Source organism: Cyprinodon tularosa, unplaced genomic scaffold, assembly GCF_016077235.1.
Source record: "Cyprinodon tularosa strain WSP-4 unplaced genomic scaffold, ASM1607723v1 ctg1066, whole genome shotgun sequence".
Taxonomy (NCBI): Eukaryota; Metazoa; Chordata; class Actinopteri; order Cyprinodontiformes; family Cyprinodontidae; genus Cyprinodon; species Cyprinodon tularosa.
The window spans coordinates 85,094-110,636 of NW_024037856.1; the positions used below are offsets into that span (position 1 = coordinate 85,094).

The following is a 25,543-nucleotide window of genomic DNA, read 5'->3' on the forward strand; positions in this document are numbered from 1 at the left end:
CGGCAGAGCGTGCACAGCATAACAAGTGGTGTTCACACAGGAAGCAGCTGCAGACACCTCATTGGGCTGCTCTTTGGTGTGTATGAAGGGGGGGTGCATGCAAATTCCTCCTGAAGCCTTCACTATAGCAGCACTTTAGTGTTCTTCATACTAGGAATTATTAATAGGAAGCATATTTGGTTTGGAGGGAGAGGCGTGTTTCTGTGGTTTGGTGGGCCGCGTCCTCTGGGTCAGCAGCCATGTTAAGGTCTTCCTCATTTGTTCTGCGTTGAAGACGCGTCGAGCTGTGAGGCAAGCTGAGCGTCCGCCCTGCAGCAGGCGTGGAGGACATTCCTCAGTCTGGAAGGAGGCATCTGGAAAACTTTAAAAGCAAAGGGGAGGAGGGGAAGGAGCATGTTAGAGGGGCTGAGTTTCAGCAGAAGGCTTTATGATTTAAAGGTGCAGGAAGTTAATTCTGATGATTCTGTAAAAGGAAGTGAAGTTTTGGACAGAGACCCAGAGAAGGAAACGCTGCAGAGAGAAAGAAAGAAAGACAGAGACAGACGGAGGAAGTCTGACCAAAGAGCTCGGCCTCTTCCTTCCTCACAGAGCTCAGGAAGTGGAGCAGAGAGTCAGGGAGGGGGGGCGCTGACACACACTCACATTTTCCTGCCGCCTTCTACTGTTTTCCCTGTTTCAGTGCTGCTCGATCAGCAGGAGAAGAAACCCCAGGAGGCAGAGTTTTCCATGGAGCAGGAGAACCGTTGGACGGAGGAGGCGTGATGGAGGCCAGCGCGGCTTCTCAGGACTCTGGGTGAGTTTGATGGACGGACCGTTCAGAGTGGAGAGAAGTTCTGGTAGAACCAAACACTGGAATGGGGTGGGGGGGCACAGATGTGATGACTCACTGTTCAAATATGGGTCACTGGCTGCTGGGAGGGTTTGAAGCTTCTTGGTCTCTTAGACCAGATCAGATCCTCTGGATCCATGGAGGTCAGCTGAAGGTTTTCCAGAAAAGCGTCTTTCTTCTTCACCTCAATCAGATCCACTTTTCTTCTTCTCTGTTGAAAGTTGGTCAACAGGAAGCTTCTGCTGGATCTGGTTGCTGAACCTCCAGAGCCAGCTCCCTGCTCCTCTGCTGATGGTTCATTCCTCTCGACTCTCTGATCAGAAAATGTCATTGTTCAGACAGACTGAGGACTTTCCTGCTACAGCCGGCTGTAAATCATCCTTTCAAGGGAAGTTGAAGTGAGTCGAGGACAAAAAAGGTTCAGAGGTCAGAATCAGACTGAGGAGAGACCTCTGAGGTTGTCCTGAAGCTCAGCTGGCAGAAAAGCTATCGGTTCAGGATGGTGGTGGTTCTGGATGGTGGTGGTTCTGGATGGTACTGCCTTAGACAACACAGCTCCTTGGTTTAATGCAGAGCTGCGTACTTTGAAGCAAAATGCTAGGAAACTGGAGAGAAAATATCGCTCCACAGGCCTGCGGGAGTCCTTCCTAGCCTGGAAAAATAGTTTACTGCTGTATAAGAGGACCCTTTGTAAAGCAAGAGCAGCATACTTCACCTCAGTAATAGAGGAGAATAAGAATAATCCTAGATTTCTTTTTAATCCAGTTGCCAAACTCACCCAGAGCCATAGCTCTGTTGAACCGTCCATTCCACCTGCTCTTAGCAGCAATGATTTTATGGGATTCTTTATAAATAAGATTGATCTTATTAAAAATAAGATCATAAGCACTCCTCTATCCGCGATTGTACCTGAGGTAGTCATGGAATCTGAACCGGGTTTAGACTGCTTTGATCCAGTTGAACTCTCTGAATTAGCAAAATTATTGTCTTCATCTAAGCCTTCAACTTGTATGTTAGATCCAGTTCCAACCAGGTTATTTAAGGAGGTATTCCCTTTGATCTCCTCCTCCATTTTAGATGTGATTAATCTATCTCTGTCACAGGGATATGTACCTAAAGCTTTTAAGGTTGCTGTAATTAAACCTCTGCTTAAGAAACCGTCTCTTGACCCAGATGACTTGGTCAATTATAGACCTATATCCAATCTTCCTTTCTTATCCAAAATTCTTGAGAAAGTAGTTGCCAAACAAGTGTGCGATCACTTCCACCATAATGAACTTTTTGAAGAGTTTCAGTCTGGCTTTAGAGCTCATCATAGCACTGAAACAGCTCTGGTGAAAGTCACTAATGATATTCTTATGGCCTCAGATAATGGACTTGTATCTGTGCTCGTCCTGTTGGATCTCAGTGCTGCATTTGATACAGTTGATCATAATATTCTTTTAGAAAGACTTGAATATTTTGTTGGAATTAAAGGAACAGCACTAGACTGGTTTAAATCTTATCTATCTGATCGAATTCAGTTTGTTCATGTTAATGATAGATCTTCAACACGCTCAAAGGTTACCTGTGGAGTACCACAGGGATCAGTGCTAGGACCAATTCTCTTTACTTTATACATGCTCCCAATTGGTAGAGTTATTAGACAGCATGGGATTAATTTCCACTGTTATGCTGATGATACCCAGCTATATCTGTCTATAAATCCAGATGAAGCTAACCCATTACATAGATTACAGGCATGTCTGAAGACAGAAAAACCTGGATGACTCTTAACTTTCTGCTTCTGAATGCAGACAAAACAGAAGTTATAGTCTTTGGACCAGAGCCTCTGAAAAAGAAGCTGATTAGCCAGTCACTTCATTTGGATGGGATTAAACTGATTTCAGATAATAAAGTAAAAAATCTTGGTGTTATTTTTGATCAGGACCTGTCATTTAAATCCCAGATCAAAGAGGTTTCTAGAATTTCCTTCTTTCATCTGAGGAATATTGCAAAAATGAGCAATCTCCTGTCCAGGGGTGATGCTGAGAAACTAGTCCATGCATTTGTTACTTCAAGGCTGGACTATTGTAATTCTTTACTATCAGGAAGTCCACAAACTCACTCACAGTGAAACTAGATGCCTGATCCTCGTTAAACTTCCCACAGATTGATGACAAACTGTCAGCAGAACCATTACATAAAGATATAAAATGCATTTCATCATAAATTAAAACAGCGTACATTAGTCTCCTCCAGGGATCCATCTCAACCCCATCTGGGGCCAGAAGGGCCCCTAAACATTCAGCACAGAATAGTTGCACCTCTGATGGTTTATTTCATAAATCACATCAACCATTACATTTCTTTGAATTATTAAAGCTTTTGGGTAAAAATCTGGACCAATGGGTGCTAGTGATGGACTGTTAGCTGCAGGTACATGATGCAGACTTCTGACATCTTAGGCGTTTTATTCCTTCCTATCAGGGTGTAACGGTGCAGTTTGAAGCCCAGGTTCTGGGTTTTGGTTTTTGAACATTAAAAAGATTGAATTGTGTGATTAGTTCTGATGCAGTTTGAAGGCCCAGTGAGCTTCCATCAGCAGGGGTTTCCATTGCTGTAGCATTCGGTTAAGTCTAAACATTTATCTGGACCTTCTCCACTGAACAGGATAAATCTTCCCTGTTTGGTGCTGAGAAATGACCAACATCTTGGCTGGATATGGTTTGATGCTTCCCTGTTTCTACCTTTCTCATATTTAATCCAGAATAATCAGGTTATCCTGATCTATCTCTATAGTTCTGCTGCTATAGGCTTAGACTGCTGGAGGACATAGGGACCCCTTTTTCATCATTCTGCTTCATTCTATCTCTATTCTCCCACTCTGCAGAATCTGTTAGTTCAATCTCTAACGTTCTGCTCTCTCTGCTTTTTCTCATAGTAGCTTCATCTGGTCTGTTCCTGTTTGGCTGTGACTCCATCCTGGAGAGAAATATCAGCTGTGCTGCTGCCATCAACACCTTTGTTTCTAGATGTTGGAGCTTGGCCTGTTTTCCAGTGTAGTCCTGTTTCTCTGACTGTGACTAACTGGATGTGCTCTCTTCATCCTCTGACATGGGAGCTGGCTCGGAGCTCGTCTGCCTGGCTGTGTGTTTCCTGGACGGGGCCGCCTGTGGAGCTGGTTGACAGTTGCCTTTTGTATCTATGCTTCTTTTTCTATGTCTGCTTCTGTCTCCTTGAACCCCAGTGGGCCTCAGCAGATGGCCGCTCACACTGAGCCTGGTTCTGCTGGAGGTTTCTTCCTGTTCAAAGGGAGTTTTTCCTCTCCACTGTCGCTACAAGCATGCTTAGTGTGAGGGATTGCTGAAGAGTCAATGAGTCGATGCAATCACCTGGTTTTCCTTAGATAGAAAACTTTGAATCAATCTGACTGGATGATCTGGTGAACTGGAAAGTGACCTGAGATGACATGATGTGAATTGGAGCTATAGAAATAGACTGAATAGAATGAATTGAGAACAGACACACAGATAAAACAACCATTGTTGTGCGAAGGTTGGTTCCTGCAAAGAGAAATAAACTCAACGACTCGTCAACATCCAGCAGAAGCGAATGCTGCTTGAGGATCCTATATATGCAGACGGTGAATCCATCTGTCTAATGTCCCATGATCAGCCTGTCAACTCTTATCACCATGGCAACATTCTTGTACCTTGAGCAACATGTCAGGAAAGAGTAAAAAGCAGAAGCTAGAAATGCAGAACCAGAACATGACACCATTCAGGTGATGTAATGTTCATGTTTGGTTCCATCATGGCAGCTAGAAGCAGCTTTCATGTCAGCAGTGACCTGCTCTGATTTCCTGTGTCTGACTGATTTCTTTTCCTGTAGAAGCTTGATGATTGGGTGACAGCAGCATAACAGAACAGGAAGATCCATCCAGGACAAAGTTCTGCTGCAAAGTCAGCAACTCCTTCCTTGGATGACAGGAGGACTCTGGGTTTTAGTTTTAGCTCTGTCCTTCCCTCACAGCTGCGGTCCGGTACCCAGACCCAGGTCCTCACAGACAGCTAGTCCAGGTTTCAGGCTCTTTGGTTCGGCTCCTTCCTCCTTCTGTCACGTCATTTCAACCCTTTCCTTTCCTCCAGTAAAGCAGAGCTTATTCTGACCCTGCTAGCCTCCTGCATCAACGCAACCATTTGATCAGATCCGTCCGCCCTAACCCCTAAATCCCTCCATCACTATATAGAGCGGGGACTCTATAGTGAACTATAGTGATCACTGCTCTTTGGTCTGTTGATCACCTAACTCCTCCTCCACCGTGCGATGCATGTGCCATGTCGGGTAGCGACAGCCTATGGAGACAGCGGGTCGCTGTGACAGCAAATCCCATCATGCTTTGCGAGGAGAGCTCTCTGCTAAAAAAGGCTACCAAAGTGGGCGGTGCCATGGTAACGAGTAATAAGTCAATTTGTCCACTGTGAGATCAATCAATCAATCAATGTACCGTTAGGGGCGGGGCTTAGTTTGACATTTAGCGTTATTTAGCTCAGATATGTTCATATAGAAAATAATAAATGGACACTTCATTTGATGTGCCTATAGGGCGGCCATCTTGGGTCAGACCACAGTTCAGACAGCTGACAGAATGATCAGATCTCATTTTAGTCACATGAAAGACGAGTCAAAGATAATGTTGCAATAATCTCTTACATGTCATCACGCCTTAAAACAACAAAACACATTTTAAAATGGCTTTTCTGTTAAATTACACATATTTATTCACATTAAAAACTATTTAAACATTTTAAAATTAATATGATAAACACAATGTTTTTTATCAATACATTATAACATTAAATTATATAAATGTTATATGTTTATATAAAATAAAATATATAAATATATATGTATACAGTATATTATTATTGTCATTTGTTTTTAACAGTTGTACTGTAATAATGAGTAATATGATTTATAGAGAAAACTTTGTATTCTGATTTAGTAAAGTTATTATTACATTTTTTTTTATTTATTTAAATTTTTTGTTATTGTCAAAGTATTTTTTGTCAAATCATAGTGAATGGTAAATTTATAATGTGTGTAACTAAAGGCTTTTTGTCCTGATAGAATTGGCTAAACTTCTCTACAGTCTGGTTGTCTCTGACAGCAGCTTGGTCTGACCTAAGATGGCCGCTCTGTCGACACGCTTCTCACCCAACGATGCAATGTCTACGTATGTTCTCAATATGTCTGTGACCCTAATGTTCGAAAATGTTAACAAAAATATCAGCTTCTTCAAACAGCTCATTAAGACTAGAAATCGCAAACAAACATATAATATTCAGCTGTGCATCAATCTGCCTGTTTCATGCTGGAGGCTGTTCCAACTGATGCACATGCAGAGCGTCTGACCTCCGCTTTGCTTCTGGGGGAAACGGTCGGGTTAGGTAGAGGATCAGATTTACAATCCCAGAGACTGGTAGACTTAAACTAGCTGGTATGCTGGTGAAGATTCTCAGTCATCCAGGTCAATTATTCCAAAAGAGTTCAAATCAATCCTCTGGACTTTGTTTCCAAGTTTGAAGACGTTTCTCTTCCATCCAGGAAGATTTTTCAATTCAAAATGTCAGAAATAGCGTTTAGGTCCAGGCTTTATACGGTAGCCCAACAAAGCTTTGATTTTGTTTAGAAAACCCCTTTGGAATGGGGGTCATTTTGTTTCTTTGCTAGCCTGCAATGCGCCATACCTGTCTGAGGCCGTTGATCAATTCAATAGAACGTGAGTACGGACTCATGTTCTCGCCAAGTCCGATTTTGACTAGAACCCAGGAAAGTCTGGACTCGGGGAGAACGGGAGCAGAATAAATCTGGGTCAACTGGAACAGAAGCGTACTGATGACATCACCACATTCAAAGCTAGTCAGGAGCTGCATTTCACCTGCTGGTATTAATTAAATGTATTAATAGATAATAATCAATTCTGACTTTTTTCATTTAGTTGAGGAATAATAATGAGCACAGTCAGATAAACACAGCTGTTATAAACCTTCAATGCAGCGATAGAGTTGATTCCTTCCTGATATCATCGCAGCCCCACCCCCTTTACAGGAGAACAGAAGACCTCGCCTATTCAGCCAGGCCAACTATTCCCTCTAACGACCCCCCTTTCAGAGACATAGACAGGTATGGGGCATTGCAGGCTAACAAAGAAGCCAAACGACCCCCATTCCAAAGGGGGGGACCCGTTCATCAGTTTCTATTTGCATGTTTTCTAAACTAAAACCAGGCTTTGTTGGGCTGCTGGATAAAACCTGGAACTAAACGCTATTTCTGACATTTTGGATTGAAAAATCTTCCTGGATGGAAGAGAAACGTCTTCAAACGAGGAAACAAAGTCCAGAGGATTGATTTTGAACATTTCCGGAATAACTAACCGGTAGTGACTCTTTACTTTAACTCTTCTTTCTGAAATGACAGGGTTTTGTTTGTGACTCATCAGTTTAGTTTTTGTTAAAATGAACAAGTTTTCAATGATTTCAAGTGTGTAAAAATCAGAACTAAGACTGTGTTTGCATGTACTTTAAAGCAAACTTAAAAAATTATAAAGTTTGAATCACTGAAACCCAGAAGTTGATTTAAAACAGAGATCTGCTTTGATAAACAGCAGACAAAACTATAAAATATTATTTTCCTTTTATGTATAAGTGCTCCTGGTCTGGTCTTGGTCTGAGTTCATCTCCACCTCTGCTACCTCAATGTTTGGTTCCTCAGTGAAGACAGAGAGGATGAGGACAGATGGATCAGTGATGTTTCCAGGCTGTTAGAGTGAAACATTGGTTGAACCACCTATAAGATCCTAAAGCTGCTTTGGTTTGAGGGAGATTTGTTCACCTGGAATGGATATTTTATGCTGTAGAGATTAAATGTTTGATGTGGAGACAGAACAGGCCATGCTGACTCTTCGTTTACACTGATGGTCCTAAATGAGCTCTGGCCTAATGCTAACCTGATGTGAGAAAAACCTGCGGTTCCTAAGGTTAGTCACCTCTAAGGTCTAAATGTCTGATGCTGAACTGGAAGATCAGAGAACTCCTAACATAAAACCATCAGAAAGCGACCTCCCTCAGCCTTCTCCTAAAAACTCAGATTTCTGATAACGGGTCTCTGATGTTCGGAGGTGTGAGCATCAGAAACAGGATGACTAAGCATGCTACATTCTCCACCCTTAGAGCCCTCCCTGGCTCTCATTGAACCTTTACTCCTCATGTTTGCTGGATGACTTGAGCTTTTGATGCTACCTAACACCTACATACAGAAGAAGTTGTTTCCTGTTTGGACATGGTGTTAAAGCCACTGAACGCTGCAGTCGGCCTGTAGTTGGCAGCAAAATGTCATCACTTACAGCAGGAAGACAGACTCTGTAGGACACCTCCATGGATCTTCTCCAATGGAAGCAGATGGAGAAGGAGAGTGAAGACTCAAAACAGTTCCTCTGGGCTCATGTTTATATCTAAGTCTCCTGATCTTAGGCTTTCACTAATCATAGCTCAGATTATCAACAGCAGTTAGTTCTCGACCAAAGTTATGCTTGTGTGTCAAAAAAAGAGCATACTGAAAAACTACTGCTGCTAAAACTTCCCCGGTTTCCATGTCAGAGGATGAAGAGAGCACATCCAGTTAGTCACAGTCAGAGAAACAGGACTACACTGGAAAACAGGCCGAGCTCCAACATCTAGAAACAAAGGTGTTGATGGCAGCAGCACAGCTGATATTTCTCTCCAGGATGGAGTCACAGCCAAACAGGAACAGACCAGATGAAGCTACTATGAGAAAAAGCAGAGAGAGCAGAACGTTAGAGATTGAACTAACAGATTCTGCAGAGTGGGAGAATAGAGATAGAATGAAGCAGAATGATGAAAAAGGGGTCCCTATGTCCTCCAGCAGTCTAAGCCTATAGCAGCAGAACTATAGAGATAGATCAGGATAACCTGAGCCACTCTAACTAGAAGCTTTATTAAAAAGGAAAGTTTTAAGCCTAGCCTTAAAAGTAGACAGGGTGTCTGCCTCACGGACTAAAACTGGTAGTTGGTTCCACAGGAGAGGAGCCTGAGAACTAAAAGATCTGCCTCCCATTCTACTTTTAGAAGTTCTAGGAACCACTAGTAAACCTGCAGATTGAGAGCGAAGTGCTCTGTTAGGAACATAAGGAACAATCAGATCTCTGATATCAGATGGAGCTTGGCCATTTAAGGCTTTATATGTGAGAAGGAGGATTTTAAATTCTATTCTGGATTTAACAGGAAGCCAATGAAGAGAAGCCAGGATAGGAGAGATATGATCTCTCTTTTTCATTTTCATCAGAACTCTGGCTGCAGCATTTTGGATCAGCTGAAGGCTTTTAACTACAGTTTGTGGACTTCCTGATAGTAAAGAATTACAATAGTCCAGCCTTGAAGTAACAAATGCATGGACTAGTTTCTCAGCATCACCCCTGGACAGGAGATTGCTCATTTTTGCAATGTTCCTCAGATGAAAGAAGGAAATTCTAGAAACCTCTTTGATCTGGGATTTAAATGACAGGTCCTGATCAAAAATAACACCAAGATTTTTTACTTTATTATCTGAAATCAGTTTAATCCCATCCAAATGAAGTGACTGACTAATCAGCTTCTTTTTCAGAGAAGTGCTATGATGAGCTCTAAAGCCAGACTGAAACTCTTCAAAAAGTTCATTATGGTGGAAGTGATCGCAAACTTGTTTGGCAACTACTTCCTCAGGAATTTTAGATCAGAAAGGAAGATTGGATATAGGTCTATAATTGACCAAGTCATCTGGGTCAAGAGACGGTTTCTTAAGCAAAGGTTTAATTCCAGCAACCTTAAAAGCTTTAGGTACATATCCCTGTAACAGAGATAGATTAATCACATCTAAATGTAAGGTTTCTAAAAAAAAATACAAATAATTTTCTTTATTAATTAGGTGGCATTAGGTAGATTAGGTCAGCATGATTCAGCATTATTAGTAGCTAACATTAACATAAAGTAGCATTAGCGCAAGGTAGCATTACTGTTATATCGTCATGGCATTAGGATGTGTAAGCACAATGAGCATTGGCATTGAATTGTCATATCATCAAGCATCATTGGCATAAATTGGCATTAGTATTTGGTAGTATTAACATAAAGTAGTGTTAGCATAGTGTTGGTATTAGGCAGCAATAGGATAGTGTCGGCATAAGGGAGCTAAGTATGATGTAGCAGAGAATTAGCATTAGGTAGCATTAGCTACCTAATGCTAATTCTCTGAGTCATATACTTCTGTTTGATCATGCTTCATGGATTTACTCATTCCTAAACGAATCCAGTGCTTCAACTTGCTGCAAACAACCTTCTCTGGATTGATTTAGCAGGTTCAGACTTCTGTCTGTGACGGTAGCCATCTATTAACAATAACTCAAACTAACTAAACCATTCCCACCAACTGGACCAGAGTCCGTAAGGGTTGGGGTTAAGATAAAAGGGGCAATAGAGGGGCCCAATGCCCCTTTGAAAAGCAAAATAATCTAAACTATAAATCTAATTGGATTTGTTTTGGTCAAATGTTTTCACAATCCTTTTGCAAACAGGTGAAGTGGGAATCCGGGACAGTGTGTCAGACCGATGGTATAACCTCAGCTGGATTTGGGTTCCAGAGGTTCTGAGTTCAAGCCCCACTCCCCTGGACTGCCTCTCTGGGTCCCTGAGCAACTCCCTTAACCCCACACTGCTCCCCAAGGGGATGGGTTAAATGCAGAGGGTTAATTTTGTTGCTTTGTAGTTGTTACAGTGGAATGACAATAAAGTTGGATTTTTTCATTCTCACCATGTTGCTCCTCTAAGACAGGCCTGCCAGTAAAAGGCTCTTGTGCAGGGGTGGGCAATTTCAGTTCCTGAGGGCCAGTATCCTGCAACTTTTAGATCAATCCTTGGTCCAACACACCTGAATCAAATGGCTGAGTTATCTCCCCAGTATGCAGTGTGTTCCTCCAGAGTCCTCTCAGTCATCTAATTGATTCAGGTGTGTCGAACCAAAGGCACTTCTAAAAGTTGCAGGACACGGGCCCCTTTAGGAACTGGAATTGCCCACCCCTGCTCTAGTGCCTGCCCCTTTTTGTTCTGACTGTCGAAGGAGGCAGTCGCATTTTCCTGCTGCTCCTGCACCTCCCTACCTGTCCCTGCTTTGCTGCGTCCTTTTCTGAGCTCTCTATTCACACCACCCAAACTAAAAAAAAAATGGATCTGGTCAGCTGGTCTCTTAATGCAATTGATCAAATTTATTAAACTTGAAGACAGGGAAAAGGGGACCCTTCCTGTCCTGCTGGGACATACTTCGTGGGATACACCATGGACTCCTGGAAAGCATGGAAGATGGTGTGTTTCACAACGTTGTCATTGGAGGATATCGAAGATGTGTGGATTTTTGGTTTTATGATACAGTGGTTGATGCCCTCACAAAGGCTGTGAATTAGCAGGACTGGGAGCTGAGCCGCATGCTGGGTGCGATTGAACACAGGCTGACTGCGGTGGTTGAACTCAAAGGTGAGATGGGATAACATCTTGGATGTGAACGCTCGCTTCAAGGCGGAAAAGCCCAACACATTTGGAATATTGCATTTCACCACAAAAGAGCCAGCAAGACAAAGAGTCAAGGCTGAAGGAAATTCCTGTGAAGCCTGATCTCAAAACAAAAGTGTTATTCTGGATTCGACCCCCGACCATCTAATCACCCCTGGATGTTATGGCGAAAGGGCACAGAAGTCTGCTGCCCCCCTCCCCTACCTGCAAACACCTGTGGATGCGCTAAGTGACTGTTGATAAACTTCCATCTCATCAAGGTCATTGCCTGTGGTCAGCGTTCATGGACAAATTGAACGCACTCATCATACGCGCACAACTAATGTCTCGATGTCAGTCAATTGACTCCATGTGACTCCGCCTCCAATCTGAGCCTCTGCTGAAATGTCTGTTTTGTGTTACATGTGCTTTTCTTGTGGGAGGTTTTTTGATATCTCCAACTGTATCCTGTCAAGGATAAAGTGTGAAATAAGTTTTTTTTTCTCTCTCTTCCCCAATGTAGCTCCTATCTTTCCACAGAGACAATGGCAGCACTAGGTAACCGCCTGGGCCTAGGCAGCCAGGTAACCGGTGGGAACCCGGCAGCTTGGCCTCAGTTAATCCATTGCCCAACCCCCACCCCTCCCCCCACCCTCAGACCCCCAACCCTAATGTATGTGATGTATTGTGACGGTTGTACTGAAACTGTATTTCCCATTGGGATTATTAAAGTATGTCTGATTCTGATTTACTGTGCGTCTATTGTGGGCATATTGCGGTGACGCAGTGGTTAACCCCAGACCCAGGCGCTGACCTGTGGTTCTCCTCTCATTCCCCCTTTCCTGTCAGCCTGTTGTCAAAAAACGAGCCACTAGTGCTGTAAAAACCTCAAAGAACCTAAAAAATTCTCTAATTTGATCATGTGTTTGTTCTCCTCTACAGCCACACTGGCCCTTTGACAGGGGTTCTCATCTCTTCACCAACCCCCCAACCACCTGCCAGGCCATGTCGGCCCAGACCCCCTCCTCCAATGCTGAGGCCCTCCCAGCTACCCTCCCGTCCTCCTCTACCCCCTCCAACCCCTGCATCACTTCTTCCTTCTCCTGCACCTACTCCCCCATTTCTTCCTCCTCCTCTTTCTCCTATTGTCCTCTCCCAATCTACACCACAACCATCTGATCTGATTCCCTCCTTTTCACCTCCATCTTTATCTCCATCGTCTCCCACTCCATCTTCACCCCTTCTCCCACTGGCTCCCGTCATCCCACCATCCTCCCCGGCTGCTCCACCGCTCAGCTCCATAGATAAGCTTGTTGGAAGCGTTTCAGTGTGGCGGCCCAGCGGATTGAGCCAAGACAAGATCTTATGTTTACTAGAGAAGCAGCCAGCAGGAGTAAGACTGCCACTAGATTGACTCCGTATCTACATCATGAATTAACATCCCAAACCAGTTATTTTGGACATCCATCTGGATCATGACGTTCTGCTGTTTTCGCAGACATTCTTGGCTCACAGCGCAGATGAAAAGGTCACCAAGATTTCCTTCCGACTGCCAGATGAACTTGGAGCACCGATTGTGCGCAGCGTGGCAGTCAATCAGCACCAAAGCTGTACGTGTCCCGTTATAACAGTTCACGAAAAACACTGTAATGTCTGATCTAAACTAACTTCTACATCAACTTGTTCGCAGTTGTCCACCTGGAAGGATCCTCGCTGGTGTTTGATGACATTTTCAAACTGATCTCCTTCTATTGTGTCAGCAGGTAACACCCCCCCATCCACCCCCATCCACCCACCCTGTCTTTTCTTTTGGTTTAACTGCATAAAGATTGGTGCTAAAAGGACTGAACAGCAGTCAGAAATAAAGCAAGGTCCAGGACTTGTCTGGGAGAGAAGTAGCCTCAGCTTCTGCTGGAGGTGGAGTAAAACTGCTTACATTCAAACATAGACTGGGCTCAGGTCCTTGAGAGAGGCTCCATGCTAATTTGGAAAACAGTGGAAGGACACGTTAGGGAGGACCAGACCCCAGCTCTGAATCTGAGCTGTGTTTCATTAATGGACTTCCGTCCAAGTCCTGGATTATCCATAAGGGACATCTTGTTCAAGCATAAAGATGTCCACCACTGGGCCCAAGTAGGTCAGAGGTTGATGAATGACTTTGTAGTTGTATCTTCTGATCTTTAGCCACATGTCTTGGACACTCAGATGGACACTATTGCAGTGGCAACACCAAATCCCAGTGCTGGACACCTTTCAGTAAGGGAGGCTGTAAAGCTGAAGGAGTCCCACCAGGGCCAGCTTGTGGGACTCTTTCAGAAGCAAGTAGGTATCCCGAGGCTAAGCATGCCGCTGCCCGGGTGGTCAAGGAGGCAAATACTAAACTAGACTAGACTAAATAATAGGCCATGGAGAAAGTTTATAATTTGTCAGCCTCAAAGGATTTCTGGATAACATCTGCCCCGAGCACCTCAGGTCTCTGGATGCCGTCAGGCTATCATGGCTTACATGCATCTCCAACTACTGGATGATCACACTTCTCAGGATGATGTCAGGATGCTGGAGAGGAGAGTTAGGCTGACTGTGCAACCTCTGCTCCAGGAGTAGCAGCATGATTTTCATCTGGGCTCTGGAACACTGGACTGGCTCTAAACTCTGCCGGGTGCTCAAGGTTTCATGGATGTTTGTCCAACCACTCCACATGTGTATTATGGACCCAGAGAAGGGGTTCAGCAACATCCCTTGTGGTGCCCTGTGGAGGTGCCCCAGGAATATAGAACTGGGGGCCCTTTATCAGGGGCCACATAATTTCTGTAACACCAGACCAGTATTTTATTCCGCAGTTCAGCCTTAAGTCTGACCTGTTCCCGGTGCATATTGGTGTTTAGCAGGGCTGCTCTCTCTCAGCACTCCTTTTAGAAATCTTTATGAACAGGATTTCTAGGTCCAGCCAAGGGCTGATGATGTTGTTCTGCTTGTTCCCTTCTTTGGACATCTATAGCATACATTGGGGGCAAACAGGTTAAATATTCAGCCTGGTTTTATGTTGACCAATGAGAGGGAGAAGCAGATCCTCCAAGTCCAGGGTGAGGGTCTGGACCAGAAGACGGTGGCTTGGCCACTTCAGTTTTAAGAGAGTTTCTGCCTAAAGTTGAGGGGTTCAAGTATCCTGATGTCCTGTTCATCAGTGAGAGGGATCGATAGACGAATCGGTGCTGCCACCATAATCCAGACACTGCTCTGTCTGCTGTGGTTCTCCTCAGCTGACTCAAAAGGAGTCAGCTGAGGAGGATCAGGCATCTTTATCAGATGCCTACTGGACGCCAATGTAGTAAAAACCACACCAACCCAGACCGAAGAGTATCGAGTTCAAGACAAGGCAAAGACATTTAGAGTTTGAGACTAAGACAACACGGACATGTAAGGTCTTGGCCTCGGTTGCCAATACTGGACGCCTCCCTCTGAGGTGTTCCAGGCGCATCCCAGTGGGACGAGGTCCAGGGGAGGACCCAGGACACCATGGAGGGACTATGTCTCCCTGCTGGCATAGACTGTCTGAGGAGAGGGAAGTCTGGGAGCCCCTGCTGAGACAGCTGCCTCCGCTATGTGTTTCAGGAAAAAGCAGAAGACAATGAATACGAAAGCTTAAAGATAGTCAGTGATCAAAGGCAGATCAAGCAGATTTTCTTTATATAATTGTTCTGCATTTATATCATGTTTATTATGAGTTAAATTGACTGTTGGAGGAAATATTTCATTTTTAGTTTTATTTATTTAATCCTTTAGCTAAAGGCCACATTTTTCTGCTAATTTGCTAGCTTTTGTATTCAAAGTTGTATAAAATCTGTAATTTCCTGTAAAAATTTAACTTTAATTTTTAATCTGACCGGATGATCTGTTTAAAGTGACCTGAGGTGAACTGAAGCTCTAGAAATAGGTGAATCCTCAGTTCTGATTTTTATCCTCCAATCAGAGACATTCTTGCCATGCCGTTGAAGTTACCCCCATCTGTTACCATGACGACCAGTGAAGAGGACCTACAGGCCGTCTCTGCTCTGGGCGCAGGTAGATGAAGCGTCTATTTTAGTAACGTTCCTCTGAGGCTGTAAATCTTTACTGAACCTCTGTGCTGCAGATTTCTGGACGTCTGACCAGAAGAACCAGAACCAGAATCCTGAGCCCAACATCTACCTGTATGTCAAACCAGTCCCAGTGAAGGAGCAGCCTGGTCCTGAAAGAAAACTTCTGTCTGCTTCCAAGCAAGAGTCCGTCTTCAGTGAAGACATCATGTCCTCCATGCAGAATGGGGAAAGCTCAAAAAAAGCACAGATCAAGGTCCCCAAACGGCCCCCTCCCCGGCCCCCCAGCCTGGGTTCTGGTTCTGGGACCGGCCTTCTGTTCTCCTCTCCCTCCTCAGCTCAGACTGCTGCTTCTACTTATCCAGAGTCTGAGAGGAAAGAAGGAGGAAGGGGAGCAGTAAGCCTGAAAGAGGAGAGGAAGGCAACATCCCCTCCTCTGCGGCGGCCTTCTGTCCCCCAGCAGGCCAAAGGGGCTCCTCCTCCTCCTCCTCCTCCTCCTCTGCAGCGTGCCTCGCTACGCAAAGAGGACGGACAAGAAGCTGCAAAAGCCCCTGAGAGGGAAGGAGAGAAGAGGAAAGAGATGACAGGAGGAGTAGCAGGTCTGCTGGGCGAGGAGGCTGAACAGGAGGCCGGCCGCCATGAAGACCAGAGGATGAGGAGCAAGGAGAAGGAGGAGGAAGAGGAGGGGAAAATGGGAAAGGAGGACAAACCGTCACAAAAAAGACCCTCCCGTCCCGTCCCGCCTCCCAGGACTAAACCATCCGTCACACCTGGAGGACCAACCAATCAGAGTGGACCACCGAAAATCCCCCCTCCCTCCCCGGCTCGGCGTCCAGATGTGTCGCTGTATTCACCACAGGGGGGCGCCGCTCTGGGGGCCGACCTTGATTCCTGTTCCACCAGCAGCACTGAGGAAGAGGTAGAACCAAACCTGGAGCAAGAACTGAACAACAGGTAGGATGGGAGGTGCCTAAACCTGTTAGACCCCGCCCCTTTAGCTGCCAGACGCCATGTGCCATCAGCATGGCTGCTGGCGTTCTGTTGAAACCGCTTCCGAGAAAGCAGCGCTATGCTAACTGAACGCGGAATCTCCTTGCTTCTTCTTCCCTGCTATCCTATCTCTCTGGAGGGATTAGAATATCCTGCAGCTGGATGACATGAGGTATGCAAAGTAGGCGATGACGTCATCTAGCTCCTTTTAGGACAGCCAATAGTGACTTTTCTTGCTGAGGAGGTGGCAGCGCTGCTGTTTATACTGAGCATCAGGTGCATCGAAGGGTTTAATGTCACCTTACTGATCCAGATCTCATTCTGCCAGAGACCAGAACCTTCTTATCCTGCTTAAAGCTCCTGTCACACCTTTACGATTTAGACCAGCGTATGTCTGATGTACGAAACATCTGGCAAAAACGCTGGCATACATTGGATAGGTTATGCCTACGGTTTGTATAAGTCTGCCATCCACTGGCCATCAGTTCCAGGTCAGTTATCTGATGGTCGACATCCGTTCAGTTCCTCATCAGTCGTGGCGTCTAGCTGATCCTAAACCTCTGCGTAACTTATCCAGAACTTCTCTCCAACATATCAGCGTATCTGCCGTGTTCCAGACGAGCGCTGAACGTGTTTCTACCTTCCAGCTACTGTATAATGGCGTATTGGCAGCGTTTTGGTATAAAGGGGGTTCACAGGAGGAAACCGTCAGTTCTCCTCCAGACTTCATCCCCATCATAGGGTGAGCCAGAAGGTGAGTGATGGATCCTCCCTGCGTTCACGCCCACCACCAACACACTTCCTAGCAGACATGACGCTCAGTCTGCTGACACCAGAAACCTCCTTTCTTTATTTCTTTATTCTTTTTTTTGGCGGTTAGTAAACAGCAGCATGGTTAATACAGCGATCAAACACATTTTTTTCTGCAGGCCGGGCGCCTCCAGGCGCATCGCTGCCCCCCTCAGGTCACTGCGCATCATTTCCTGTGCATCACGCTGCCGTGAGTTACATGCAGAAGTTAGGCTGTGGTTGGACAGAAGTTCTGGACTCGTTATGAATCCTCTGTTTACGCCCAGAATAGAAAGATTCCATAAAAAGTTCAGGGTATGGCAGCGTTTTAGGAGATTCTGGGACGTCGGCAGACGCTGGAGAAATCGTCCAGGTGAGACGGGGGCCTCATTAGGCTGTTAAAGACCGATCAGAAACATCCTCTAAGCTGCAGACATTCTTCACTGATGGTTGGAAATCAGAGCAGTCTGATCTCTGCCTCATACGGGTCCAACCTGAGATCTGATGAACATCACACCTGCAGCCATGATGGTCCTGGCTGCTGCTGTTGCCCATAACTACCGTTCAGTTGGAGGCGTGTGGGAACTATGTATACATTTTCTATATGTGAGCTCAGTCATGGTGGTTTTATTGTTTAGCAGCTTATAGAAGTGCTTCCTGCTGCATTGATCCAGACTGCAGACGCCTTTTCATACTCATATTATTCTACTGCTGTTATTTCTGACAGTCCAAATATGATCACAGACTCTCTCCACGGTCTGCAGCTCTAGCAGAACCTCATTTGTGGTGCAGAAGTTTTTGTGTGGGTTTGCACCTGCCTGCTGGAAATAGACACATGAACAGAGCATGGTCTCGGTTGTAGGTTTCAGAAATCGCTTTGCTTTCGGTTGCTGTTTGTTTGCATTTCTTCCACCCATGATTCTCTACAGTCTGCTGATTTGAAGAGGATCTGCTTATTCAAGAACCCACAATAATGACTGCTTAATCCGTGCAGTTCAACCTGCACCTGAGCTGAGGATCAGCTTTGCACACGCTGACAGGTCTGCACGTTTCAACACCTGCAGGCCTTGAATGCTCGTTTATTGCCGTAAAAGTTGGCAGAGGAAGCAAAGATCGGCTCACATCCTGGATCCCTTCGAATCCTCACTGTTCTGATTCAACGTAGACATTCTGAACGTAGACATTCTGAACGTAGACATTCTGAACGTAGACAGTCTGAACATAGACAGTCTGAACATAGACAGTCTGAACGTAGACAGTCTGAACGTAGACATTCTGAACGTAGACATTCTGAACGTAGACATTCTGAACGTAGACAGTCTGAACGTAGACAGTCTGAACGTAGACATTCTGAACGTAGACAGTCTGAACGTAGACAGTCTGAACGTAGACATTCTGAACGTAGACAGTCTGAACGTAGACAGTCTGAACGTAGACAGTCTGAACGTAGACATTCTGAACGTAGACATTCTGAACGTAGACATTCTGAACGTAGACAGTCTGAACATACACATTCTGAACGTAGACAGTCTGAACGTAGACAGTCTGAACGTAGACATTCTGAACGTAGACAGTCTGAACATAGACAGTCTGAACATAGACAGTCTGAACGTAGACAGTCTGAACGTAGACAGTCTGAACGTAGACATTCTGAACGTAGACAGTCTGAACGTAGACAGTCTGAACGTAGACAGTCTGAACGTAGACATTCTGAACGTAGACATTCTGAACGTAGACATTCTGAACGTAGACAGTCTGAACGTAGACAGTCTGAACGTAGACATTCTGAACGTAGACATTCTGAACGTAGACAGTCTGAACGTAGACAGTCTGAACGTAGACAGTCTGAACGTAGACAGTCTGAACGTAGACATTCTGAACGTAGACATTCTGAACGTAGACAGTCTGAACGTAGACAGTCTGAACGTAGACATTCTGAACGTAGACATTCTGAACGTAGACAGTCTGAACGTAGACAGTCTGAACGTAGACATTCTGAACGTAGACAGTCTGAACGTAGACAGTCTGAACGTAGACATTCTGAACGTAGACATTCTGAACGTAGACAGTCTGAACGTAGACATTCTGAACGTAGACATTCTGAACGTAGACAGTCTGAACGTAGACATTCTGAACGTAGACATTCTGAACGTAGACAGTCTGAACGTAGACATTCTGAACGTAGACAGTCTGAACGTAGACATTCTGAACGTAGACATTCTGAACGTAGACAGTCTGAACGTAGACATTCTGAACGTAGACAGTCTGAACGTAGACATTCTGAACGTAGACAGTCTGAACGTAGACATTCTGAACGTAGACAGTCTGAACGTAGACAGTCTGAACGTAGACAGTCTGAACGTAGACAGTCTGAACGTAGACATTCTGAACGTAGACAGTCTGAACGTAGACAGTCTGAACGTAGACATTCTGAACGTAGACAGTCTGAACGTAGACAGTCTGAACGTAGACATTCTGAACGTAGACATTCTGAACGTAGACAGTCTGAACGTAGACAGTCTGAACGTAGACATTCTGAACGTAGACAGTCTGAACGTAGACAGTCTGAACGTAGACATTCTGAACGTAGTCTGAACGTAGACAGTCTGAACGTAGACAGTCTGAACGTAGACATTCTGAACGAACGTAGACAGTCTGAACGTAGACATTCTGAACGTAGACAGTCTGAACGTAGACATTCTGAACGTAGACAGTCTGAACGTAGACATTCTGAACGTAGACAGTCTGAACGTAGACGGTCTGAACGTAGACAGTCTGAACGTAGACGGTCTGAACGTAGACATTCTGAACGTAGACATTCTGAACGTAGACAGTCTGAACGTAGACATTCTGAACGTAGACAGTCTGAACATAGACATTCTGAACGTAGACATTCTGAACGTAGACAGTCTGAACGTAGACAGTCTGAACGTAGACATTCTGAACGTAGACAGTCTGAACGTAGACAGTCTGAACGTTGACAGTCTGAACGTTGACAGTCTGAACGTAGACGGTCTGAACGTAGACATTCTGAACATAGACATTCTGAACGTAGACATTCTGAACGTTGACAGTCTGAACGTAGACGGTATGAACGTAGACATTCTGAACATAGACATTCTGAACGTAGACATTCTGAACGTAGACAGTCTGAACGTAGACATTCTGAACGTAGACAGTCTGAACGTAGACAGTCTGAACGTAGACAGTCTGAACGTAGACATTCTGAACGTAGACAGTCTGAACGTAGACAGTCTGAACGTAGACAGTCTGAACGTAGACAGTCTGAACGTAGACATTCTGAACGTAGACAGTCTGAACGTAGACAGTCTGAACGTAGACATTCTGAACGTAGACAGTCTGAACGTAGACAGTCTGAACGTAGACAGTCTGAACGTTGACAGTCTGAACGTAGACAGTCTGAACGTAGACATTCTGAACGTAGACAGTCTGAACGTAGACATTCTGAACGTAGACAGTCTGAACGTAGACAGTCTGAACGTAGACATTCTGAACGTAGACAGTCTGAACGTAGACAGTCTGAACGTAGACAGTCTGAACGTAGACAGTCTGAACGTAGACATTCTGAACGTAGACAGTCTGAACGTAGACAGTCTGAACGTAGACAGTCTGAACGTAGACAGTCTGAACGTAGACAGTCTGAACGTAGACAGTCTGAACGTAGACAGTCTGAACGTAGACAGTCTGAACGTAGACATTCTGAACGTAGACAGTCTGAACGTAGACAGTCTGAACGTAGACAGTCTGAACGTAGACATTCTGAACGTAGACAGTCTGAACGTAGACAGTCTGAACGTAGACATTCTGAACGTAGACAGTCTGAACGTAGACAGTCTGAACGTAGACAGTCTGAACGTAGACAGTCTGAACGTAGACAGTCTGAACGTAGACAGTCTGAACGTAGACAGTCTGAACGTAGACATTCTGAACGTAGACAGTCTGAACGTAGACAGTCTGAACGTAGACAGTCTGAACGTAGACAGTCTGAACGTAGACAGTCTGAACGTAGACATTCTGAACGTAGACAGTCTGAACGTAGACATTCTGAACGTAGACAGTCTGAACGTAGACAGTCTGAACGTAGACAGTCTGAACGTAGACAGTCTGAACGTAGACAGTCTGAACGTAGACATTCTGAACGTAGACAGTCTGAACGTAGACAGTCTGAACGTAGACATTCTGAACGTAGACAGTCTGAACGTAGACAGTCTGAACGTAGACAGTCTGAACGTAGACAGTCTGAACGTAGACAGTCTGAACGTAGACATTCTGAACGTAGACAGTCTGAACGTAGACATTCTGAACGTAGACAGTCTGAACGTAGACAGTCTGAACGTAGACAGTCTGAACGTAGACAGTCTGAACGTAGACAGTCTGAACGTAGACAGTCTGAACGTAGACAGTCTGAACGTAGACATTCTGAACGTAGACAGTCTGAACGTAGACAGTCTGAACGTAGACAGTCTGAACGTAGACAGTCTGAACGTAGACATTCTGAACGTAGACAGTCTGAACGTAGACAGTCTGAACGTAGACATTCTGAACGTAGACAGTCTGAACGTAGACAGTCTGAACGTAGACAGTCTGAACGTAGACATTCTGAACGTAGACAGTCTGAACGTAGACAGTCTGAACGTAGACAGTCTGAACGTAGACATTCTGAACGTAGACAGTCTGAACGTAGACAGTCTGAACGTAGACAGTCTGAACGTAGACAGTCTGAACGTAGACATTCTGAACGTAGACAGTCTGAACGTAGACAGTCTGAACGTAGACAGTCTGAACGTAGACATTCTGAACGTAGACAGTCTGAACGTAGACAGTCTGAACGTAGACAGTCTGAACGTAGACATTCTGAACGTAGACAGTCTGAACGTACAGTCTGAACGTAGACATTCTGAACGTAGACAGTCTGAACGTAGACAGTCTGAACGTAGACATTCTGAACGTTGACGGTCTGAACGTAGACGGTCTGAACGTAGACATTCTGAACGTAGACATTCTGAACGTAGACATTCTGAACGTAGACAGTCTGAACGTAGACATTCTGAACGTAGACAGTCTGAACGTAGACAGTCTGAACGTAGACATTCTGAACGTAGACAGTCTGAACGTAGACATTCTGAACGTAGACATTCTGAACGTTGACAGTCTGAACGTAGACGGTCTGAACGTAGACATTCTGAACGTAGACATTCTGAACGTAGACATTCTGAACGTAGACAGTCTGAACGTAGACATTCTGAACGTAGACAGTCTGAACGTAGACAGTCTGAACGTAGACAGTCTGAACGTAGACAGTCTGAACGTAGACAGTCTGAACGTAGACAGTCTGAACGTAGACAGTCTGAACGTAGACATTCTGAACGTAGACAGTCTGAACGTAGACAGTCTGAACGTAGACAGTCTGAACGTTGACAGTCTGAACGTAGACAGTCTGAACGTAGACATTCTGAACGTAGACAGTCTGAACGTAGACATTCTGAACGTAGACATTCTGAACGTAGACAGTCTGAACGTAGACAGTCTGAACGTAGACATTCTGAACGTAGACAGTCTGAACGTAGACAGTCTGAACGTAGACAGTCTGAACGTAGACAGTCTGAACGTAGACAGTCTGAACGTTGACAGTCTGAACGTAGACAGTCTGAACGTAGACAGTCTGAACGTACACAGTCTGAACGTAGACATTCTGAACGTAGACAGTCTGAACGTAGACAGTCTGAACGTAGACAGTCTGAACGTTGACAGTCTGAACGTAGACAGTCTGAACGTAGACATTCTGAACGTAGACAGTCTGAACGTAGACAGTCTGAACGTAGACATTCTGAACGTAGACAGTCTGAACGTAGACAGTCTGAACGTAGACAGTCTGAACGTAGACATTCTGAACGTAGACAGTCTGAACGTAGACAGTCTGAACGTAGACAGTCTGAACGTAGACAGTCTGAACGTAGACAGTCTGAACGTAGACAGTCTGAACGTAGACAGTCTGAACGTAGACAGTCTGAACGTAGACAGTCTGAACGTAGACAGTCTGAACGTACAGTCTGAACGTAGACATTCTGAACGTAGACAGTCTGAACGTAGACAGTCTGAACGTAGACAGTCTGAACGTTGACAGTCTGAACGTAGACAGTCTGAACGTAGACATTCTGAACGTAGACAGTCTGAACGTAGACATTCTGAACGTAGACAGTCTGAACGTAGACAGTCTGAACGTAGACATTCTGAACGTAGACAGTCTGAACGTAGAACGTCTGAACGTAGACAGTCTGAACGTAGACAGTCTGAACGTAGACATTCTGAACGTAGACAGTCTGAACGTAGACAGTCTGAACGTAGACATTCTGAACGTAGACAGTCTGAACGTAGACAGTCTGAACGTAGACAGTCTGAACGTAGACAGTCTGAACGTAGACATTCTGAACGTAGACATTCTGAACGTAGACAGTCTGAACGTAGACAGTCTGAACGTAGACAGTCTGAACGTAGACATTCTGAACGTAGACAGTCTGAACGTAGACAGTCTGAACGTAGACAGTCTGAACGTAGACAGTCTGAACGTAGACATTCTGAACGTAGACAGTCTGAACGTAGACAGTCTGAACGTAGACAGTCTGAACGTAGACAGTCTGAACGTAGACAGTCTGAACGTAGACTTCTATCATTATATGGTCAGCCACCACAGTGGGACTCTAACTGGGACGCTGCTGTCTGGTAGCGGCAGCCTATGGCGACAGCCGGCCGCTGGGACAGCAGATCCCATGATGCTTTGCGAGGAGAGCTTGTAGAAACGTCACAGCGTTCAGGAATGAGGAGGAAACCTAAAGTTCTGCTGTTTTTTCCATCAGGACTCCAGCAGACAGCCACAGCTGTAAGACCGCCGTAAGAAGAACCCCCACCGTCATGTTGGACCGGGCACGCCACCGCCTCTCCACGGTCCTCACCGGAATCATCTTCCATGACGGCCGCCTCACCAAGCGCATCGTGGAGCTGGCCAGGGACCCGCTGAGCTACTTTGGGAACCTGGTGAGTGCAGTGAGAGGATGGGGCTGCTTCCTCATGGACCAGCAGACCTGCAACGTCCCTGTTTTGTGTCCAGGTGAAGGACCACAGAGCTTTCACCTTGGAGACCATGTCCAAACACTCCACCTCCACGGAGCTGCTGCAGGAGATCCGTCTGATGATGACCCAGCTGAAGAGCTACCTGCTTCAGAGCACGGAGCTGCAGGCCCTGCTGGAGCCTCAGCATCAGTACACGCAGGACAAGCTGGGTAACATTTTAGTTTTTATTTATCCTTAATTTAACCAGGTAATACCCATTAAGATTAAAAATCTCTTTTGTAAGGGAGACCTGGCCAAGATAGGCATCAAAATGACATCCCATCATTACATACGTACAAAGACACACACATAAAAGCCAAATATGCACTTACAATAAAATTTCAATTAAAACATTGACATGTGAGGGAGTCCAACTCAAAACATCTAATTTTCAGCTTAAAAGTGTTCAAAGGAACCAATTTACTAAGATTAAAGTTATTTTGCAGCAAATTCCATGTAAAGGGAGCAGAGTAAGCAAAGGCCTTTTTACCCAGCTCAGTACCGACACGTGGGACAGAAAACAAGACGACAGCCTGAGAACGGAGAGAGTAATGACCAGTACTTTTTTTCATAAGAAGTGAACATAAATAAGATGGAAGCGCACCAAGAATAGCCTTATATATAAATATATACCAATGACAAAGCCTCCGTGTAGCCAAGGCAGACCACCCTACACCAGAATACAGCTCACAGTGATGGCTGCGAGCTTCACAATTAGTAATAAATCTCAATGATGCGTGATAGGCTGCGTCAATCATCTGCAGGCATCAAGCAGATGAATGCATATATATCACCATAGTCCAGCACACTTAAAAAAGAAACGTTTTTTTACATTAAAAGAAAAGCACAGCTTATTTCGAAAGTGAAAACCCAATTTTAGTCCCAACTTCCTCACTAGACAGTGAACATGAGGCTCAAATAATAGGTGGTCATCAATGACAATATACCAAGATACGTTGAGCTGCACCACCTGCTGGGGGGGGGGGGGGGGGGGGGGGGGGCTGAACCATCTGCCGGGGGTGGGGTGGGGTTGGGGCGCTTAACTGCGCCAAAGGCCTCCAAGGTGAGAAGTGGATGAAGGAGACATCCTGAAGAGTCCGTCTGCAGTGGAAGTTCAGGACCAGATGGACACCAGAGATCATCCCACAGACAGA

The 25,543-nt window shown here is 45.1% G+C and overlaps 1 protein-coding gene across 1 annotated transcript in view; it reads left to right on the forward strand.

Annotated features, from left to right (window-relative positions):
* The first annotated feature begins 254 nt into the window (after positions 1-254).
* rin3 (Ras and Rab interactor 3) overlaps positions 255-25,543 on the forward strand; it is a 35,553-nt gene continuing 10,264 nt past the window's right edge. Inside the window, exons 1-9 of the mRNA XM_038288086.1 lie at positions 255-438; positions 680-793; positions 12,349-12,799; positions 12,905-13,016; positions 13,097-13,169; positions 15,377-15,468; positions 15,539-16,436; positions 24,137-24,314; positions 24,388-24,559. Of these exons, the coding sequence (XP_038144014.1) occupies positions 762-793; positions 12,349-12,799; positions 12,905-13,016; positions 13,097-13,169; positions 15,377-15,468; positions 15,539-16,436; positions 24,137-24,314; positions 24,388-24,559 (2,008 nt within the window). The 5' untranslated portion in view covers positions 255-438; positions 680-761. The remainder of the gene's footprint in view (positions 439-679; positions 794-12,348; positions 12,800-12,904; positions 13,017-13,096; positions 13,170-15,376; positions 15,469-15,538; positions 16,437-24,136; positions 24,315-24,387; positions 24,560-25,543) is intronic.